Source organism: Zootoca vivipara, chromosome 14 (assembly GCF_963506605.1).
Source record: "Zootoca vivipara chromosome 14, rZooViv1.1, whole genome shotgun sequence".
Lineage (NCBI taxonomy): Eukaryota > Metazoa > Chordata > Lepidosauria > Squamata > Lacertidae > Zootoca > Zootoca vivipara.
The window spans coordinates 7,107,792-7,130,158 of record NC_083289.1 but is presented as its reverse complement, the minus strand read 5'-3'; the positions used below and the strand labels follow the sequence as shown (position 1 = coordinate 7,130,158).

Genomic DNA, 22,367 nt, shown 5'->3' with positions numbered 1-22,367 from the left:
CCTGCATGCCCCTTCCACCACCCCACCCCTCCACATCACCCTGCTACATTAAGAGCAACAGGAGGCACCTTCCCAAAATGCAATATTTTTTAACCTAACTGATATGGTGAAGGGCAGAAATAAAGACTAGAAGAAAGTCAAAATTCTTTTGTGCTTGGATGAACAACAGGAAAGTAAAGGGGGGGCTGGAAAGGGATCTTGGGCCCATCCCTGCAAACTTGTTCTGATGGGCTCTTGAGATAAGGCTGCAGAGGGGCAGAAGAGGGGAGGCCAGGACGCATTCCTCAAGAACAATTCATGGCAATCACTAACTTTGCAGAGGAGCTTTCATGAAAGCTTTGGCCAGTGAATGAGGGTCATCTGCTCTTTATCACAAGGGTAAACCTCATCCTGGCCAGTTTCTAACCTTTTAACCCTGTGAATTCTTAATTTGCACATGAATAATGGAATGGCTGCCTAGAGTGCAACCCTCAGCTTCCCCCTCCCTAACTTTAGATCCAAGCTCTCCATGTGCTCAAATCTCAAACTCTGGAGCAGATTAAAGTTTCAGATTTCCAAATGCAGCACCCAGGAATACACTTCTGAAACCAAAGATAAACCAAGGTGCTGAGAGATTTGAGCAAGCAAAAGGGAGAGGACAGCCTTGCACCCTGCTGCTTGCGGGGTGGGGGTGGGGGGGCTGGAGCAGCCGCCTTTTGCTTTTCGCCCTTTGCAAAGGAAGAAAGAGAAGAAAGGGAAGCCCAGCCTCCACCTGCTTAGTATGTATAGTTTCAGCTTTGCCATGGCCACAAAGAAAGTCATTTTGTTCTTCAGAGCTGTAAAGCCATCATGAGCCCAGCTAAAACTATTTCCTTTGACTACAAAATGCTGGAAATTCATTCACATCTTCTGAAATTCCAAGAAACAGGAAAGGAGGCTTCCTTTATTTCTAATCCATTTGGGGTTTGAAAAGTAGTGTTTTACCTCTTTATCACATTTAGACTGCAATCCTATACACATTTACATAGGACAAATAAATATGTATAGGATCATGCTGTAAGGGAGTCATAAACTTTGGATATATTTTAAGCTTTACAATTCCATATCAACACAGAAAAAACTCTTGATTCAGGAAAGTGGAGGGGGGGTCACCATAATGTATATTGTTCAGTAACTCTATTGTCTAGCCAGCCTGACCATTGTCCGAATTATTTTAATTATATTCATGGTGACCCAAACACCATCTTGTGAGACAATGTGACAAGAGAATGGAGCTATCCCTTTCAGTATCAAAAAACGTGGATCAGAAATTAGATGGTTGGGTCGCCCTACTCTATCCAAAATGAAAGCAGCAAAACTTTGGGAGGAGCTTGCTAACTTCTGGGGCCATGGTGGTCACAGACTGCCAAGTTACAGTACAGTCATACCTTGGTTTTTTAAGTACACTTCGGTTTGAGTACTTTCAGTTTAAGTACTCTGTGGACCCGTCTGGAACAGATTAATCCACTTTCCGTTACTTTCAATGGGAAAGTTCGCTTCAGGTTAAGTACGCTTCAGTTTAAGTACTCTGTGGACCGTCTGGAATGGATTAATCCACTTTCCATTACTTTCAATGGGAAAGGTTCAGGTTAAGTACAGACTTCCGGAACCAATTGTGTACTTAAACCGAGGTACCACTGTATATGTCTTTTATTGTGGGAAAGGTTTTCGTAGGCAAGATTAGGCTTCACGAAATGCATCAGAAAGGATGGAGGTGTGAACTCTTTAGGACCTCATCTAACACCTTTTCTGAGAATCAAGAACAAGGTGCTCTGGGATACCCCACCACATACACCAGGCATCCCCAAACTGCGGCCCTCCAGATGTTTTGGCCTACAACTCCCATGATCCCTAGCTAACAGGACCAGTGGTCAGGGAAGATGGGAATTGTAGTCCAAAACATCTGGAGGGCCGAAGTTTGGGGATGCCAGACATACAACATGTTTCTACATAGGTTTGACACCACCATTTCTTCAAATGTGTCCTGTCTGCCTCCAGTGTCATCAGAGGCTTCCCCAGGAAGCTAGGAGACTGTTATTATAGAAATCTCACAGCAATAATTATTTTGCCTTTAGGACTTTCTTCCACACAGAGACAAAGACCACCCAAGCCAAGATTCAGCATAAATGGATTCCAATCCCCAACCATCGGGAGATTAAAAGCACAGGAGCAGAAGGGGCATCTTCCAGAATCTGTAGATATACAGGTTGAACCACCAACTCTGAAAGTAGCAGGTGACTGACTCTCCATTATTTGAAACCTGAGAACTTAGGCGCAGGATATTTTATTTATAAGGTAGGCTACTGATGGAAGGCTTTCCCCAACTCTGGCACCAAAAGCCAAGCCAAGCAGAAAGTTCCTCAAATCCAAGAGGAATTCTCTGGTGAAGGTCACTCTTTGCCCCACTGAGTGGGCAAAGCTGGGAAGCAGCAGGCAGCCAAAGGCCTCCAGGAAGCTCCAAAGCCCTCTGGGAGGAAGCCTTGCAAAACAAGATGAAGAGTTCACACCAGGGCAAATCCTGTGCTGTGGTAGGGAGGCCAGAGCACCAAGAGTTTTGCTTGGGATATAAAAGCAAGCGAGGATAATGCTGGCAAGTATTACCATATACCTCACTTACCTGTCCCAGAAGTTCACATGCAGCCATGTCTCAGCTTCCCTCTTGCATATTTATGCCACCACCCAGATAACTGTTTAAATGTGTGGCATAATGGTTAGAGCAGGCATCCCCAAATTTCGGCCCTCCAGATGTTTTGGACTACAATTCCCATCTTCCCCGACCACTGGTCCTGTTATCTAGGGATCATGGGAGTTGTAGGCCAAAACATCTGGAGGGCCGCAGTTTGGGGATGCCTGGGTTAGAGTGTTGGACTATGGCCTAGGTCCTAGGAGACCAGGGTTTGAATCCCCACTCAGCCATGCAGCTCACTACTGGGGGACCATGGGCCAGTCACAATCTCTTAGCCTAAACCTCACAGGGTGGTTGTGAGGATGGAATGGGAATGGGAATAACCAGGTGCACTGCCTTGAGCTCCTTGGAAGTCAAAGGCGGTATAGAAATGTAATAGACAGACAGACAGACAAACAGACAAATTTGACTTTTAAGGTTGCACTCATACTTGGAAGAAAAATTAGACATGTTTTGGGTCAGGCTGTAGGGAAAATGATCCTGAATAAGCTTGCTCACAAGGAACAAAACTGAGACAAAAACCCAGACTCAAAGTCTGGGAGGCCATTTCCATCCCACAGAAGATTGAACACAAAAGTAAGTAAGGCTGGGAGAAAAGAACATACGGATTTGAAGGGAAACTATGCTTCTGCTGTGCAAGTTTTTTGGGGGCGACAACCCAGCAGCAACTCCTCCCCTGCTGGTCAAGACAGTGGATGAACTCCTTGCAAGAGCCACTGTACTGGCTGAGGGTGGGAGGGCTTTTGTATGATAAGCAAAGCCCATGCAGGGACACCCTGATGTGGTCTTGCACTTTTCAAAATAAGTGGCAGCCTTTTTCCAGTCATCACATTTGGCCAACCAGATGCCACTGCACAGCCAAACGTGTGTCGTCGTCCCCCTTGCCGCTTATTGGTCCCTTCTCATCAACATTCCCAACACTCATATACATGCCTGCAGTAAGCCAGGCTGCTCAAACTGGGGCTTCCTCCTTCAATAGCACATTGGGGAAGAAACTCAAAGGGGGTGCCTGTGTGAGTGGAGGCGATTTCTCCCTGCCCCTGGTATTTACCTGCCTGTGGCATCCCTCCCTTCCTAAAGTAATTGAAAAAAGTACCGTACTGTTGGATTTAAAATCTAGGTGTGGTCTGCAGGCACATGATGCACAACTTAAGCTGGAGTTAAGCAGCTCTGGGTTTGGTCAGTCAGTGCTCAGATAAGATACAACCTGGGACTCTCCACAACCTGGGACTCTCCACAGACACACACATGTATGCTGCCTTAAATCCCGAGATGCAAGAAGAGCATAATCTAAACATTAGTAACTACAAATAAAGTAATGGCTTTCACACCACCACATGCAGCATTGAGAAGCTGGCTCATTCCTTACACAGAAGTGGTTAAATATATCACTCCTTCCTCCTTTCCCCACTTCTGTGGCAGCATATGGAGTGGCCTTTTGTGATCTCTAGACACTATGTAAATAATTAGTCTCTAAACAAACTCTCCGCATCAGGCACCAACATCTAAGTTCTCATTGGGACCCAACAGTGACTCCTGTGGGACAAAACACACTTTTAAGGTCTTGCAGCACCTTAAGATTAACAAATATATATATTGTGTCATAAACCTCCCTAGACTAGAGTCCCCTTCATCAGGTGTGTGAAGCATTGTGAGAGGGCTGTTTCTGCATCTCCAGCAAAGAGTTCTCAAACTCTATCCTCTGGACTGCCATTAGCCCACAAGCTTCATTCAGGTGGGAATTGGAACATCCATCATATAAAATATTCATATTGATTTTTAATTGTATTTTATTGCTTCTTTTATTTCCCAAGTATATTTTACTGTTATCACAATCTGAATTATATAGGATTACAATTGCTACAGCAGGCAGAAATATCTGTGGCCTGCCAAAGATGCTCAGCAATTTTCAAATGGGCCAGGGGGGGGGGAACTTGAGCACCACTCATCTACAGATGAGCACAGGCACAGCAGTTGCCGCAACCTTCCAACAGCTTGACCACATACCCAAAGGTACACTGCTCCCTTGTCTCCTGGGACAGAGGGATGCCAGCTATATACAGTACATCGGGCATAGGCAAACCTGGCCCTCCAGATGTTTTGAGACTACAGTTCCCATCATCCCTGACCACTGGTCCTGATAGCTAGGGATTATGAGAGTTGTAGGCCAAAAACATGTGGAGGGCCAGGTTTGCCTATGCCTGCAGTACACACTCATCTACAGATGAACACAGCAGCCGCTCCCCCAAATTTAGCTGTACAGAATGAAAATGCATCAGCCCATGCTAGAAGAGTATTCATTGTTTTTGCTGCTGCAGACCAACACAGGGCTGAGTACCCTTCTGTCCAGTTGAGGAACAGCAGTGGCACACTTACAGAGGACCAATGATCCTCTTTCACAGGAAGTGCTGCCCTATAGGTAGTCAGGTCACTTTGCCATCTAGCTCAGTACTGTCTACACTAACTTGTCTACACTATCTTGTAGCAGCTCTCCCAGGTTGCAGGCAGGAGACAGTTCCCAGCCCTGCCTGGAGAAGCCAGGGATTGAAGCTGGGGCATTCAGTATACAAGGCAGATGCTGTACCATTGAACTACAGCCCTTCAAAGCAAGATGGCAGCAGGTGTGGATTCCCAACTCTGATACCAGCAGATTAACAACAACAACAAAATAGAGCTTCAATGTGCTTAAAGGCAAGCATCTCACAAATATTTAGGTCCCTGAGAGCCAGCCTTCCTTAACCAGTTGTAGTCCAACAGCAGCAGGAGAGAAACCCCCATGAGCCCCAATTTCATGCAGCCACGCAAACTGAGGCTGATGGGAGTTACAGCCCCAAAGAGCTGGAGGGTGCCAAGCTGGGAAAGGGCTGTTGTAAATTCATGTATTCACTATGTTTTGAAATATAGTTTGCAGCAATAGTTCGCTCACTCAGAAATCTCCCTTTAGGAAGACACCAGGTGTACTATTTGGAGTAGCCCAGGCAAAGTCAACCTCTATGTAGCAGAGGTTAAAAGAGGCTTCACAAACACATCCGTTTACAAACTGAACCATGAAGTCATTTAAAATTCCTGTAAGGTTTAAAATTGTACTGGAAGAATTATAGCAATGCATTTTATTGCGCACACACGGGCTAATGTTGTCACTCTGTTCCTGAACAGGTTTACAAAGGAAGGAAATGATCAACAGGGAAGAACAACCGTGATAACTTACTGGCTAAGGTAAGGTGGGCCTTATGGCTGAGGATAGCACCATATTTGTTGAGAGCCAAGCACTGGTAGTGTCCTTCGTCCAGCGTTTCCCCACGTTTGCTCTCCACTTCACTGATGTACAAAGAGCCATTAGACAAAGTGTAGATCCGTTCATTTTCAGCCACCTTCACCCCATTTTTGAGCCACGTGATGGTGATGGGGACTTCGCCTCGTGCCTGGCAGTCCAAAACCACAGCCTCCTTCCTAGCAACCGTTACGTCCTGAGGCTCTTTCGCAAAAAACAGTTCACTAAAGCACCATATTCCTGAGAGAACAAGAAAGAGGGGAAAGGAAAGAGAAAGAAAGTAGTTTCTTTTCTGTGTACAGTCAAACTCATGCTAACACTGTGCAACTGCCTTAAAGTGCTGGAGGCCTGAAATATTTTAATAACACTCCACACATGAAAACATTATATATCTATATACAGTGTTTGCTGGGTGCAGTTGCTAAAGGTTACATTTTTAAAACTGTACTTGTTTAAAAGCTGAAAGAGAGCTTTTTCTCTTTGTTGATTGGAAGTGGGTTTTTTGTTTTTGGTCAAATTGATTAACAGATTAATTGAACAAACACTGCAGCCCAACCAAACAGATGGCGACCAGATCAAAGGAGAGGGGAAGGAGCTAACACGTGGATAACTTTATTTAAAGGTCCTTTGGGAAGAAAGTTATGTCTCCCCGCCCCGGAAAAATTTAGAGCCCCAGCACTATCGATGCCCGTTGGGGTTTCACAGTCCCACCCTCGTTGGCCAAGGGGAGCAAACGGGCATGCTACCACCAGGAGGCCCAGTCAGGGGGGCACCCACCGCCTCAACCTCGCAGCACCCCGAGAAGCTCCCTGTCTTGCCGGCTTGGCTGGGGCTGTTGGGGAGAAGCGCTCCTAGGAGAGCCGCGGAGGGAAGCAGGACCCGGAGGGGCGGGAGGCGTCCCGTGCGGCTCCCCTTCCTTTCGCCGGGGAAATACTCCCTCGCCTCCGCGGGGAAAGGTCCCTTTCCGAGCTGGGGTGCCGGGCTCGTAAGATGTCCCTGTGTGGAAATGGCCCCTGAGCCGCCTCTACTCCTCCAGCCAACGCGGGAATGAAGGGAACCCCCCCCCACACACACACTCATAGAGAACAGGCGCTCCTGCGACCCGGGTCTTCAAGCCGCGTCGCAGGGCCCCTTCCAGGCCACAAGCCGGTCGCTAATTTTACAAGCTCGTCAAAAAAAAAAAAGATCCCGCGCGGGGCGCCTCGTAAAAGGCTCTTTTTACAAGAGCTCGTTAGCCCAGTGCTGGGCTGGCGTGGGGCGGGGGGGGGGGAGCCCTCAGCGGCCGGGAGGCAGCGAGGCGGGCGAGCGCCCCCCCCCTCCCAAAAAAAGAAAAAGCGCTGCTCCGGGGAAGAGCTCCGACGGACGGAGACGCGCAGTCTGGGCAGCCGGCGGGCTTTGGGCAGAGGATGCCGCGGCTCCGGAGGTGGGAAGGGGAAGCGCCGAGCCGGAGGAGAGGAGGGGCCGGGCTGGCGGGCGGGCGGCCGCTTCCTCCTCCTCTGGGCCGGCTGCCAGGAGGAGGACCGGCCGAGCGGTCGGCCAGTTAGTTCGGGGGATGCGCGGCGCCCGGGTCGGCGGCTCACCTGGGAGGGCGAGGAGGGCGAGGAAAGCGGCGAGCGGGTTCCGTCGGGGCGCCATTTAGCCTCTCTGGGGCATCGCCCTCCTCCGGCCAGCAGCACGTCCGTCCGTCCAGAGGGCCGAATGGCTTCTCTCTGCCTCGCCGGCCAGCGCGCCCGCCCGCCGGGGGACTCTTTCTTCTTCACCCCCCCTCCCCGCTTGGGGCTGCGCAGGGACACAGTGTGAAAAGACACACAAAAGGGAGGAGGGGGCTGCGGCCAGGGTCCGGCAGGACAGGCGAGGGGGAGGAGGCGGGGGCGCGAGGGGCTCCCCGGCCCTACTTTCGGTGCCTCTTCATTGGCCTTTGGCTGGACCCGGGCGGCGGGGGGAGGCAGCCCTCCGTCCCCTCCCCCGCGCAGGCACCTGAGGTCAGCCTCGCCAAGCGCCCGCCTGAGAGGAGGAGGAGGAGGGGGCGCTGGAGCCGGCGCGGGGGGAGGAGGCTGCCGGCGGGCTCTCCCGGGGGATCCCCTCGCTGCCTCTGCCCCGGCGCGGCTGTGGGGAGGACGGGGGCCCGGTGGGGACACGCAGCGCGCTTTGATGCGCGCCCTCCTGAACGGGCTCCTCGCCCCGGGGTTCTATGCAGCGCTGTCCGGCCCGACAGGGCTGCATAGAAGAGCTTCCAGCGCCAGGAGCAGCTGGGCGCAGGGGATTCCCGCCGGCCGTGGCAAAGCGCCTCGCTGCAGGCCGTGCAATAAGGGCACAAGATCCCCCAAGAGCCAGCGGCCCGCTGCAACCTGAGCGCAGGGAGCAGACCCGTCTCTCCCGAGGCTGCGACCCCCCAACATCTCGCTCGCTGCGCTGCTCCTGCCCGAAGTACACCATCAAACGCGGGGAGCTGCTGAGGGACACCAAGGGGAGCTTCGTGCGGGCTGCCGGGGTCCCAAAGTAGAAGAAAGGCAGCTGATAAAGGGCAAAACATGTCCCTCCAAGCATCATTAACCCGTTGTTGCCTTCCTATTTGTCGCCTATATATTTAAAATAATGGCTTGGGGCAATATGTATTTGAAGAGCCTGCCAAACTCAGCTTTCTTTTCTAGTTACAGTATCTATTTATGGCTGTCCTCCCAGCTCGGATTTTGATTAATTGCTGCTATAACTGGAAACTTGTTGAAGCTATGCAAGGTATGACATGCAGCACTTAGGGCTGATAAAGATCTCTCAGCATCAGTGCTGTGTGTGGCCAGCATAAAACTCCCATTAGCATTCTTCCGTAGCGAATATTCCTCGACTCTTTCCTCTTGTTTAATTCCATAAGAACTGGGCTGCTGGATCAGACCAAAGGTCTGCCCAGTCCTGCATCCTGTTCTCACAGTAGCCCAATGGGAATAAGCTTGAAAGCAGGGCATGTGCTCCCCACATGCTGCCTCCTATGTGAGGTAGAACGTCACTGCCATGAAATGAAGTCTAGGGCCACATTACTGCAATAAGTTCTCCAGTTGTAATAAGGAAGCTGCCACTGACCACCTCTTGCCTCTGGCAGGGACCCAGAGCTGGCATTATCCTTGCACACAGTTCTGGAAACACTTAGGGAAGAGGACAGGAGTTTTCAGGGACTGAAGATTAAGCATACCTCCCCCCCCCCGGTCACAAATATACCTTGGGGTTCATAAGATGCCTAGCTAGAAATTAATGTCACCTGCTTTTTGGCCTTTGTATGGGCTGAACCTGCCACCCAAGGGTGCCCCTGAGAGTTGTTCTTTATTGCAGCATTTTGGCCACATCACTGAATTTCCTAACAAACTCACACTTGAAAGGTGGAAAGCTTGACAAGAGACCTACTGAGGCCCAGAGATATACGCAAACGTGTTTCATGTCCTTGTCTGTACTCTTACATGTATGTCTAGGAATTAGCTGTTTTATTTCCCCCTTTTTATCTTTGATCTCATCAGAAGGATAGATGACTGAGGCCTTCTGCCTCTGCTCCATTTTATCTCCCACAGACATGCAGGAACTCTGACCAGAGGAGGCTCCACCAGGCCTGTCCCCTTATCTTAACCTCCCCCCCTTCTCCAAAGGGCCCTTCCTACCTACCAGCTGCTGTCACAGCACAAGAGCGATGACCTCTCAGGAGTGTGAAGATAAACAGATTGGAAGCCTCCAAGGCATCTCCCAAGCCCCCTCCCTGCCTCTCTTTCTCACACACACTGGACCACAGGTCTAGCTTCCATAACAATATTTCTCCCCACCAGCAGTCTAATATTTTGGAGAGGTCCTAAACCACACACAAAAGCTTCTCTGAAGCTGTTTAAGCCCTTTTTGCAAAAAACAAACAAACACAAAAAAACAAAAAAAAGTCCATGAAAGTTTGTCCATTTGCTCATCTTGCTAACCAAACTGTTGTTTCCAGCTAATGCTAGAAACTCTTGGAATTTTTGCTTAGCTCAGATTGGATGCACAAGGGGAGGGGAGGGAGGAATTCGTTTCCCTGGACCCAACAGGCTTTGTAGTAGGATTTTTTCTGCCTGGCACCAAACTGGAGTCAGAAACGAGCCCCTTCTGTACTCTTTCTGCATGTCTCCAGGAATGTCAGCAAACTTCCAGTAAGGCAAAAGTACAAGTGACACCTTTTGCTGGTTGTGCGTCAAGTAGCATGGTCCTTGCTTCCATGGGAGATACTGCACCAAAGCAGGTGCCACAACAACAGAGGCAGCACTTTGTGAGGATTTTTGCACAGAAGACATTCATCTGCAACACTCTTCCACAAGTAGAAGCAGGCTGGCATAGTAGACAATGGACAGTGGCTTTAATCTTTAAGTGGGTTGTATTATGAATCAGAGGGACACGGGTGGTGCTGTGGTGTAAACCACTGAGCCTTGGGCTTGCCGATCAGAAGGTCGGCGGTTCGAATCCCCGTGATGGGGTGAGCTCCCGTTGCTCGGTCCCTGCTCCTGCCAACCTAGCAGTTCGAAAGCACATCAACATGCAAATAGATAAATAGGTACTGCTCCGGCAGGAAGGTAAACGGCGTTTCCGTGCGCTGCTCTGGTTTCGCCAGAAGCAGCTTAGTCATGCTGGCCAACATGACCCGGAAAAACTCTGCACACAAACGTCGGCCAGTAAAGTGAGATGAGCGCTGCAACCCCAGAGTCGTTCGTGACTGGACTTAACTGTTAGGGGCCCTTTACCTTTTTTTTATTATGAATCAGAAGCTGGTTAAAGAAAATAAGGATGAACCAAGTCAGTTCTTGCTATGGAGAGATGGAATCAGCAGGGAATCCTGCAACAGGATGAGTGCTTTTTAATTCCAAGCAGGACTTAGTTGAAAACAATCCTAGGTAACCAAGTAACGAGGATGGCACCCAATGGGGAAAAGAAAAGGAACGAGGAGCTCCAAAAACTTTTATCCACACTAAACTGGCAGGAAAATAGCAGTGTACTGTACAAAAGTATAAAATATCATAATGGGGTCAGAGCTGGCAGTGGCTGAGAGAGAGGAGAGGCAGCAGAGGGACTGCGGAAAAGTGAAGAACATAAGATGAGCCTGTTGGATCAGGCCAAGGGCCCATCCTGTTCTCACAGTGGCCACTCAGATGCCTGTGGGATTTGAGCACAGGAGCACTCTACCCGCCTGTGGTTTCCAACAACTGGTATATGCAAATCCAGTGGTACAAGTGCTTTCTCCAAATATAACCCAGAGCCACTATAGCCACTTTTTCATACATTTCCCCACCATTTGGACATTTCACTAAAAACACCTACTACTTTTTAATGCACAGCTGCCTTCTAGGAAAACTCAGTGCAGCCTTCAGCAGCCTAGTGCCTTCCAGATGTTTTGGACCACAACTCCCATCATGCTGCTCAGAGTTGGTGGAAGCTGTAGTCCAAAACTTCTGGAGGGAACCACATTTTGGAGTTATTTAAGATGGTATTCATAAGATTTGGTGGGTCCCCCTTGTGGTGCATCCTGTGGAACATTCCGTTGGAAATGAAAAGGTTTCGGCTTACTCCAATGGGAACAGTTGCCAAGTTGAGTGAATTTATCACATATTCAGGATGAATGGTGGATCCTATTGTTTTGTGTTCATGAAGCTTTTCTCCAGCCTTTTGTTACTGGGTCCAGTTCCCTTCAGACCCCATTAATATCCCTACCAGGTGATTTGGGGCACCTCAGGTGGCAAATTTCAGAGTACTGTATTTTGAGTCCTAAACTTGAGTACTCTCGCTCTGGCCCTAAATTCATCTGCAATGTGATAACTGGCTTGTTATGCCCTCTGGTGGAGCTTGACAAGTAATCAAAATTGTCTCAATCTCCCAAGAAAGAGATTCCTCATAATTAGTGTTGTTACTCATTGCCTGCAAAGGTGCAGGGAAAATCTTTGCGACTGAATATTTGAGGAGAGACAGGAAGCTATCTATAACAGTAAGAGACTAGCAAAAATGGCTTGGGATATCTTGTGGATAGCAAGAGCGCTTTTAACCTCACTCACCTTGATGGGAAACAAGTGAGACCTCCTGTAATAGATGACCAGCAGCTGAATCAAAGGGAGAAAGGGACTGATGTATGTCACTCAGAGCAGAGTTGCGCTGCAGAGCAACATTTCACTTATTCTATTGAAGAAATGCAAAGGCAGCCGACTCCACAATCTTGGATAACTTATACATTGGCTGATCCCACCCTCACCCTTTGCAGTTTTTGATCTGTGATCAGCCTCTGAACTGCATGTTTAGCATTTCATCTAACTCAGGCTTCCTCAACCTTGGCCCTCCAGATGTTTTTGGCCTACAACTCCCATGATCTCTAGCTAGCAGGACCAGTGGTCAGGGATGGTGGGAATTGTAGTCTCAAAACATCTAGAGGGCCAAGGTTGAGGAAGCCTGATCTAACACCCCATTTGAAAGAAATCATCTGGACTATGAGGAAGTGGAATATAACCCATTTTACAAACCTCACCCATCATCTCTAGGGGCTGTGGAAGGCTCAGAGCAGGCATCCCCAAACTGCGGCCCTCCAGATGTTTTGGCCTACAACTCCCATGATCCCTAACTAGCAGGACCAGTGGTCAGGGAAGATGGGAATTGTAGTCAAAAACATCTGGAGGGCCGAAGTTTGGGGATGCCTGGCTCAGAGGGAAGCTGGACATCTTGTGGCTGCCTGGCAGGCTGCAACTCACAGACTTGCTTGATCCAAGAAATAAGCTTGGTTTTCATAATCATCCAACTACATAATAAGGCAAATCAACTGATGCCTGGTTTCACAGTTGCATGTTAGGGAGTTGCTTTTATCTAAGCATTAAATAAACCACTGCATTTTGTCATAGGTCAATGGTTCTCAAATGGTGTGGCAGGAGAGGATGGCAAATGTGGCAGGAAGGTTCAAAGGCAATCAAAAAACATTTAAACATTTCAGTGCAGCTTAGTAGAGTATAAAAATAAAATAAAAAACCTGGATATGCAATCAGAAATAGCGTCCATGCCTCTCTTCAAGATCATTGGTTATTCTTCTGGTGCTCCATGACGTGTGTTTGTCTCAATTTAGAGATTACCTGACAAAAGCAAGCTCATGCCTCTCACTGAGTTTGCATACATACTTAAGGTATATATGTTTATAATTATATTTTGGGAATGATAAGTCATACTTTCTGGATGTCCCATGATCATATTGTAAAGCATGTTATAAATCAAGCACTGCTAGTTGTTGTTTCTTCTTGTTTTCTTATCAATAAAATAATTCAGTGTGGCATGAGCAAATTTCTATTCTGAAAGTGTGGTCCAGAGAAAAATGTTGGAGAACCACAGTCATAGGTTTTCACACACAGTTCCCACTCCATAGTTCAGGGTTTTTATATATTTATTGCATTTATATGCCACTTTCCTCTCCGAGGAGCTCAAGGTGGTGAACCTGGTTCTCCACCTCCTCATTTGATCCACACAGCAAGGAACAGTGAAAGGTAAGAGGATAGATAGTAAGATCTTTGGGGGCAGATATTTTCTGGAGGTAAGAGACAAAGGAGGAGAAACTGATGGGAATGGCTGCTTCAGAGAACTACGTAATTATAGACCATTTCAGTAGTACCGAATTGACAACCAGCCAGTTTATCAGAATAGATTTTATTTACTGTTTCAGGTTCTTCAGGCTGTTCATTTGTTAGACTAAAGTACTCTGTTACATTCAAATTTATACAGACAGATTATTCCAAATTTTACACACACAACCCCCCCAAAAAAGTATGTAGATTGAATAGTCATTTTTATTTACTTGTAATACTCTTGAATGCATTAGACCCCGTCCAAAAAGGATTTGAAAGACCCCTTAAGGCCCATTTGTTAGGGCGAGTTGCAGGTCTTCAACAACATGCATCTGAGATGCCAACTGCCCACAGGGGTGGACCTGCCTTTTCTCCACATCTTTGATGCAGTTCACCAAGTGTTGCGGCAGCCCAGTGAGTTAGGCATGAGCCCCTTCCAACTGGGTCAGGATTGTGGCACTTGGGGAACTGCTCCAGGTACATGCATAACAAAAGGGTTCAAGAGTCAATCAAAACCAAAGACTGTTGTGTAAACTTCCACTTCTCAAAACATGATTTTAAACCAGTATTGACCAAAATACCAGCCCTGACGCTCATACTAAAATATCCTTATTTCTTATTGAACAAATGTACAAAATGTTTCATGCTGAATTGCACATTATATACTATAACTTTGGTTATACTGTATTTTTATTTGGTTTCTAGACTAACCGTTGACAAAATATAAAAATGCAGTTGGAATAGGGATGGAAGGGGAGTCCTGTAACATCTAAACTAATTTCAGGGCCAAATTCTGCCCTGGGTGCTTATTCTGAGAAGCGTCACTCACAGATCAGATTGCTGAATTTGGCCCGCAAAACCCTGTAAACATGTCTGCATTTTTATTTTTATTTCGTGGTGCAATACTGCAAGAATGAATATGAAAAGGCATTTTGCTATGACTTAACACTGTAGTATTCAAAAACAAAAAAGACTGTCTTGAGTTCAAAAAAAGCAAAGCTGAAAATATTATTTGTTAGACAATTTATCAAAATATGATTTACCAAAAAATACACTAGCATATAAATCCAAACAAGTTTTAAAATAATCTCATTTAAGTCCATGCTACTTTTTAATCTCAAAGGTTAAAAAGTTTAGAAATAGAATTGGGAATACTTAAAAAGGAAACAACTGGGCACAATCGACTGGGAAGAAGTTTCCTCCTGTGCAATGCCCAGGGAAGCAGCTGCCAGTCTCCGAGCATTGCTCCTCGCTGCTCAGAGCAAGCACAGCTGGACAGGGAAGTTGCCACCCAGCACCCAGGCACAAGCCCTACCAGCTCAGCGCCTGCAGCAATGTGCACAAGTGCAGCCAGAGCCAGTTTACTGTGCACAGGTGGAAAGATTTTACCGTTACCCAAATATATAGTTAAGGTGCTTTGGAAAGTCTGAAGAAGTGCTTCGCAACCCAAGAGCAGAATCCATGGGCTGTCTGGCCACCTCTGGAGAGAGAATGCACATGTGGACCGACGGATGGAAGGAAGACAGACAGACAGATTCACTCTGCTTTTCACAGCTTACGCTTTCAGTAGTTAAGACTTGCCAAGGCGGCAAATTCTTGTAAGAGGTAATGCAAGGCTCATTTATGCCAGCCTCACCAGTGTTCATGTGCACCCGCTAATCCAACAGGCAAGAGTTTGAAATGCAAAATACAATTAGCTGTAACTGAACTTAACACTTTTTCTTTTTTAAAAACGGATACCGTAAAGATTCAGTTGCCATTTAAATGAAGCAACAGAGTCCCTGGAATATTTGTTTTGCTTGTAAACTCTCAAATTGCAGCACAGAAAAGAAGTCCAGCATTGTCACCCTCCTCTCCTGGGGCTCAGTCAACGCCATCAAACCCCTGAGCATTTTCAATTGCAAAGTGTAGCTTGTCCCACAAGTCTTCAAAAGATTCATATGGAGGCAAATCCAAGCGGTTAAAACTGGGGAGTGGGGGTGGAGGTGAACAGAAGAGACACAAGAAAAAACAGCTATATTATATCAAGGATGGACAGAGGAACAATCTCAACAGAACACTTCATGCTCAGGAATATTTACCAAGTATGAGCTCTCGGCAGTTTGTCAGGGCTGCCCCAGTACTCAATGGTGAACAACTGTGGTCCGTTTGAACCTGCAAAGAACATACACAGCAAGCCTAATGATTTTAGATCCTCACCTGGTCACAGTGTAAGCCTTGGCTACAGGCAGCTCTCATTTATGGAAGTGGAACATGCAAACTATGGGAAAAAGAAACTAATCCAGCTACAGCAGGGTAGGGGCCAAGACTGACTTGTGAATTAAGGTGGTCCAGTGGAGAAGACATTCTGCAAGGTCCATTGGGTGGAGGATAAGTAATCCTTTGCTGGATGTCCTCCCAAGTCCAATGGAGAACAAGGGCCATGCAAAGCTGGCAATAGGCCCAGGCCAGATGGGAAATGTAGGCCCCGTTTCTGCATTGACTTATCTATATTTTATCTGTATTAATATTTTATGACTCTTCTTTAAAAGATTAACATTCTGTGCTAAAGGACCCCTCCCCCCCCTTGATTCCCTTTGCAATATCAATAATCTTTACCAAAGATTTCCCCTCTTTGCCTCTACCAGGAGGACTTGGAGTACGCCCATGCCAACTGGCTCACCTACTCTAGCCTGAGGGAAACTGGCAGGTAGAAAGTGCAGGAACCCACCCACACCCCACAAATCCCTCTACAAGCTCCCCCTACATTTAACTTGCTCACACATGATATTGGGACAGGCACGCCCTCTATTTTTAGGGCGTTATTTTCTCACAAAGAGGCCACCGCCACCTCAGCTTCACACAGAGACACAGGGATAATATTGACGATTTGTAATTATGAGGTTGTTGAAGGATGACTCAGCGTGTGAAGGATTTGCTCTAGAATGCCCATGCAAATGCCTTGCTATAGTAACTGTTACTTGCCTGCAAGTACATACCGTATAGTTCGGCAAATCCATTCATAGGTACGCGGGATGTGCCCGTCACAAACTGAAGGAGTCGGATTCTTTTTTCAGAGTCCATCAGCAGCACAGCCTAGGAAGAGTTATAAAGACTGACTGAAATGCTAACATTATGACCATCACAAGTGTTCACTGTTGTTCAATCTGGTCAACGTGGCTTGTTTATTAAGTGTCTGCTCAGAGCAAATTAGCCTGGTTTCATTCCGGGTGGAGTTTTTTGTTTTGGCTTCCACTGCACAGAAGAAGCATTTGTTGTTAACTTAGGACAGGCATCCCCAAACTTCGGCCCTCCAGATGTTTTGGACTACAATTCCCATCTTCCCCGACCACTGGTCCTGTTAGCTAAGGATCATGGGAGTTGCAGGCCAAAACATCTGGAGGGCCGTAGTTTGGGGATGCCTGACTTAGGAGGTTGCCAGGATCAGTGACGGGTGGGTTAAACAGTGCCAGTGTTTTAAGTTGAGTTCCATCCATCTTTAGTACAACCATGGCAGAAGAGAGCATGTTCAGCACCCTATGTACTCTTTGCTACTTGTAGCAGGACATAAACACTCTCATGCAATTCTGGCCTAACATTTGCTTAAAACGTTTCTGCTAGAGGAATGAAATCACCATTTTGGTTACCTTCCAAAACCATTGAATAACTATGTGATTTGCACTGTAGCCATTTTTGTACTTTGTGTGTTCCCTCCAGTCATTCACATCTACATCTCCCAGGCCACACATCAGTAACTGAAGAGAGAGAGAGAGAGAGGAAACATTATCTCGGAAAATATCAACACGCAAAATCCCCAAAGGAAACAGGTTTTGAAAGAAGCAGAAGAAAGCTTACCTCTAATTCATTTTCATCAAAGATTGTGATGAGATCTTGTGGTATTAGTTCGAAAAAACCCTAGAATACAGAAGAGGCATAAGGCAAGCTGGACAATTGGCATGGCAATGTGCTTGCAGCCACAACCCTACTTTTATGGCACTCCCCCTCAAAGAAGCTTTGCTGCACCTTGGTCCCATTGCATTTCAGAAGACAATTAGGACAGATTTCTATTTTATCCAGACTGAGACAAAAAAAAGGCAAACCCTTTGCTGCAGCAGGACACATCTTCTTGATCTTATGTAGACACACTGAGCTGCTTCTGACAAAATTCATCCCCATAAAATACGGCTGGAGTTAAGGGGGGGGGGAGAGAGAGAATCTAAGTTTTCCGCATTCTTTTTTGGGGTTTCATGCTGTGTTCACACAGCTTTGCGGCTTTAAAAATAATAATGCAAGCCACTCTAGGTATAGAGCAAGGTAAAGATTCAATTGCACACAGGTAAAAATTAATGGACAGAAATCAATATTGAAACAGACTACTGACAACATTAGAACACAAATAGTATCTGCAAATGATGGTACCTCTTTGAAGGCAGCCATTTGTTTCCTGATCCTGTTCACAAATCTCCACTGTATTACAAGACTGTAAAATGGAAGGAAGTATTTAATTTTAAACACCAACATAACAGCTACATTTAAAAGGTTTTTACAGATTCTTCATAGCATTAGCTTTAAGATTGGACCAGTTTGGAAATTGAACAGAGAATTTATGGCGAACAGTTGCCACTGGAAAATGCACACACAAGGGGGAGGGGGGTGTCAGTTCTGCAGTCTGCTACTTACTAAATATACTCTTGCTTGTTCTTATTTGTGACCACAACGTCTGACCCTCCAGTTTTCAATTCATGTTGATGAGTCTAAAGACAAGAGGACCAAAGCAAACGAAGCACTACATAAGGCGTAAGGCAAAATCTCCTCCTCCTCCCTCCATAAATGGGTAAAGGTATAAGGACCCCTGACCATTAGGTCCAGTCGCGGACGACTCTGGGGTTGCGGCGCTCATCTTGCTTTATTGGCCGAGGGAGCTGGCGTACAGCTTCCAGGTCATGTGGCCAGCATGACTAAGCCGCTTCTGGCGAACCAGAGCAGCACACGGAAACGCTGTTTACCTTCCCACCGGAGCGGTACCTATTTATCTACTTGCACTCTGATGTGCTTTCAAACTGCTAGGTTGGCAGGAGCAGGGACCGAGCAATGGGAGCTCATCCCATCACGGGGTTTTGAACCACCGGACCTTCTGATCAGCAAGCCCTAGGCTCTGTGGTTTAGACCACAGGGCCACCCACGTCCCTCCCTCCATAAATACAGGCCTCCTATTTGCTGATCACCTGAAGTGAGTGATGAGATACAGGCAAGGTTTGCTATTACCAGCTGCAGGGCTTGCTGGTGGAGCTTCAGAATTTCTCCATTTATTTGTGAGGTTTCTTACAGGCCCTCCACCATAGGGTCCCAGGGTGAGTTTCAATGAAACAATGATACAATTCAAAATCAAAATCAAATCAGTGTATTCACACCAGAAGCACAGGCAGGTGGTTGACTGCCCTTCCATGAGCTGCTTATCCACATCTTCAGACCCCAATAACTGAAACTGGTCCAGCGCAGATGCAACAGGCAGTGCTCTGGACACCTCCGTAGGAGACTTGCTCTAACCATGGCATCCAATTCAGTCTGAATCTGAATGTTTTATCTCTAAAGCGTCTCACAAAATTGTCCCAGCAGACTTCTGAGGGTGCCAGAGCAACACTCTCCTGGTCAGATGACAAAATACCATTTGCTACTCTGAAAAACTACACCTGGTACCTACATTTGTTTCAAGAGATTAAATTCTTTGTGGTCACAGGCTTGTAGCAGTGTTTTGCTTGTTGCCATGCACGTATGCACTGCAATTTAAACTTATTTTGTAGATGACCACAAATATTGAGACGACCAGGTAAAAACTCTTAATTCAACTCACTTATCAACTTACTGTTTCCTTATCAAAAAAGAATAAGTCAATATTAGACAAGGGAAGACTGAAGCAACCATCTAAGGCAGGAGTCAGCAACCTTTTTCAGCCGTGGGCCGGTCCACCGTCCCTCAGACCATGTGGTGGGCCAGACTATATATATATATATATATATTTAAAATGAACAAATTCCTATGCCCCACACATAACCCAGAGATGCATTTTAAATAAAATGATACATTCTACTCATGTCAAAGCACGCTGATTCCCGGACCGTCCGTGGGCCGGATTGAGAAGGCGATTGGGCTGCATCTGGCCCATGGGCCTTAGGTTGCTTACCCCTGATCTAAGGCATCCTGTACCTTTTGAGTGTTCTAATTTAAGCCCTCCATGGGTACAAACCTGCCCAAAAAGTTCTTCATCCACTGTGAACCGAAGGTCCAGTTCCTTGGGATCGTTTTCAAGAATCCACCTCAGAGAACTGTAGTATTCACTGTCCTAAAGTGAACATGACAGGGATGAGTGATTAAGACCGGCAACATAAACCGTCTTTTGGGTGGAAGGTGCTAACAAATGTAAATAATGGGTAGGAATGTGCACCAATTTAATTCACCATAAAAATGTGAGGCAACAGCAGCAGCTGGGGGTGAACGTTACATACCACAGATTCCATATCATGAAGAATTATTGGCTTTTGAAGCATCATTTTGTAAAAAGGGCGAATAAAGAAACCTGCAAGAGAACAAAGAGGAAGAGTTAGGTCACAAAGAAATGTTATGGAGCACAGTGCTAATAATAGCGGCCAAGAAGCAGCCTCTGTAAGGTCAAGTACAAACCATCTAAGAGCTTCCCATGGTAGACGGCCATCCCTGCCACACGGCCGATGAACTTGAAGTATGAAAGGTGGTCTTCATTGCACATGCCGGAGTTTGGATTAATCTGGAGAGTATAGTTATCCCTGCAAGGGAAGTAGAGGCCGTGTGCTCTATATACTAGCAGTAGACATTTGCTCAAACATCTCAGAAGCTGCCCTACGGGGAACAGGCCATTGGTCCATCAGGATCAGCTTTGACTATGTGGACCAGCAATGGCTCCCTAAAGTCTTTCCCCAACCCTACCTGGAGATACTGAGTACTGCACCTGCAGTTCAATCAACCTCGAGTACCCAGAGCAGACTCTCTGCTACTGAGTTATTGCCCTTCCCCAGGAAGTCAAAACTTGCCATCCATCCAGTCTAGCACTTGCCTCATCCCACTGCCCCCCCCCCCAGGTAGAAGTGCAAAGATGAGTTGCAGAAGGGCTACTTCCTCCTCCTCCTGGAGTTTTGCTCAAGGTTAAATTTGGTTCTTAAGACTCAAATTGTAGAACTGCCATTCTCAAAGAAATGGGTAAAGATGAGCCTTAGAGTAGCCAAGTTTAGCCAAGTGAAGAAACTTAGTGCTCCCTCTATGCGCACACACGCGCGCGCACACACACACACACACACCTAACACTGGAGAACTTCAAATGAAGTTTCTGGATGGCAGGCTGGCTAATTTGTTGTTTAAGCTATTCAACATTTCACACCCACAGAAAAACGGCAGAATCTTGGCCACAGTAGGTGTCTTACTTACGTGGCAGAATATTCAAACAATCCGTAGTATGGGTTAAACATTTCCTTGGAGATGAAGAAGAACCACTCCCTGGCAACCCCTCCATAGTCCAAACCCTTTTCACCATCAAATTCAATCCAAAGCCTGGCTTTGAGATACTCTGGCTTCTTCACAGCACTAATTCTTCTGTAGGAGTCTTCGAAGATTGTGGCACGGTGAAGTTTCATTTCAAACTTACTTGGAATATCACTCTGAAGAGAAACACGATAACTGATTGTTAGAGTCAAGCAAAATGAAGGGAGGATACTTAAAACAGGGCACTGCACTTTTGGCAAGAAGTTTGATCAATGAAGACTGAAGAATGCTCTTCAATTAAACATGGAACATTTGAAGTTATGTGCCCTAAAAATATCAGCCTAGACTGTTAATGCTCCAAGCTTACAAAGAGTACACTCAAAGAGTATACCTTTTTTAAAGTTACTTTTTCAGAGCACATAGTTAATGAATTCACTCCCACAAGATGGCCACCAACTTGGATGGCTTTGAAAGAAGACTACGTATTTTTTATTATTAAATCTTTATTTCCCTTCACCTGAGGATCACAGGGCAGTTGACTGGGTTAGATGAATTCACAGAGCATAAGGCTTGGATGAGTTTCAGTTAGTATTGCTTGGAGGCATGGACAAGGCAAAATGGGGGGAGCGCTGCTGGTGCACTCAGCTCCTGCTTGTGGGCATTCCATAATGGGCCAATGTGGGAACAGGATGCTGGACTTGATGGGCCTTGGGTACCCTTTGGACTGACCCAGCAAGGTTTTTCTTATGCATAGTTAACAAGGTGGGCATGCGTGTGCAAGTGTACTTCTGTGCCAAGTGACTATTTAAAGTAGTCTGTACACTAGTCATTCCACTGGTTTGTTCAGTGATACATCATGTAACATCATGTAACGTGGCGCTGTGGTCTAAACCAGTGTTTCTCAACCTTTTTTGGCCCACGGCACACTTGTTCCATGAAAAAAATCACGAGGCACACCACCATTAAAAAAGTTAAAAAATTTAACTCTGTGCCGCCCTATATTATAATTATGACTGTAAGAAACACTTGCCAAAATTGCTTTCCGGCGGGTCAGTGTTGTGTATTGGCGGCCGCCAGGCTCGTTTGCACTGAGCTTTGGGAAAGAGGAGGAGAAATATTGCTTTCCGGTGGGTTAGTGTTGTGTATTGGCGGCTGCCAGGCTCGTTTGCACTGAGCTTTGGGAAAGAGGGGGAGAAATATTGCTTTCTGGCGGGTCAGTGTTGTTTATTGGCGGCCGCCAGGCACGTGACAATGCAAATCGCCCTTCTTGTCGCCGCACGTCGCGGCACACCAGCCAGCGTCTCGCGACACACTAGTGTGCCGC

At 46.7% G+C, this 22,367-nt stretch overlaps 2 protein-coding genes across 5 annotated transcripts in view; both read right to left on the bottom strand.

The window, feature by feature from the left end:
- PRTG (protogenin) overlaps window positions 1–8,525 on the bottom strand; it is a 100,229-nt gene extending 91,704 nt beyond the window's left edge. The window contains exons 1-3 of the mRNA XM_060282734.1: window positions 7,969–8,525; window positions 7,556–7,754; window positions 5,913–6,288 (exon numbers count right to left, since the gene is read on the bottom strand). Of these exons, the coding sequence (XP_060138717.1) occupies window positions 5,913–6,288; window positions 7,556–7,754; window positions 7,969–8,525 (1,132 nt within the window). The remainder of the gene's footprint in view (window positions 1–5,912; window positions 6,289–7,555; window positions 7,755–7,968) is intronic.
- A 6,016-nt stretch (window positions 8,526–14,541) lies between these two features.
- NEDD4 (NEDD4 E3 ubiquitin protein ligase) overlaps window positions 14,542–22,367 on the bottom strand; it is a 48,709-nt gene continuing 40,883 nt past the window's right edge. For all 4 annotated transcript variants that reach the window (XM_035130940.2, XM_060282816.1, XM_035130937.2 and 1 more), the window contains 11 exons: window positions 20,990–21,219; window positions 20,213–20,334; window positions 20,038–20,108; window positions 19,779–19,874; window positions 18,215–18,288; window positions 17,954–18,014; window positions 17,390–17,449; window positions 17,182–17,289; window positions 16,534–16,630; window positions 15,637–15,709; window positions 14,542–15,521 (listed from right to left, as the gene is read on the bottom strand). In XM_035130940.2, the coding sequence (XP_034986831.1) occupies window positions 15,419–15,521; window positions 15,637–15,709; window positions 16,534–16,630; window positions 17,182–17,289; window positions 17,390–17,449; window positions 17,954–18,014; window positions 18,215–18,288; window positions 19,779–19,874; window positions 20,038–20,108; window positions 20,213–20,334; window positions 20,990–21,219 (1,095 nt within the window). In that variant the 3' untranslated portion in view covers window positions 14,542–15,418. The remainder of the gene's footprint in view (window positions 15,522–15,636; window positions 15,710–16,533; window positions 16,631–17,181; window positions 17,290–17,389; window positions 17,450–17,953; window positions 18,015–18,214; window positions 18,289–19,778; window positions 19,875–20,037; window positions 20,109–20,212; window positions 20,335–20,989; window positions 21,220–22,367) is intronic.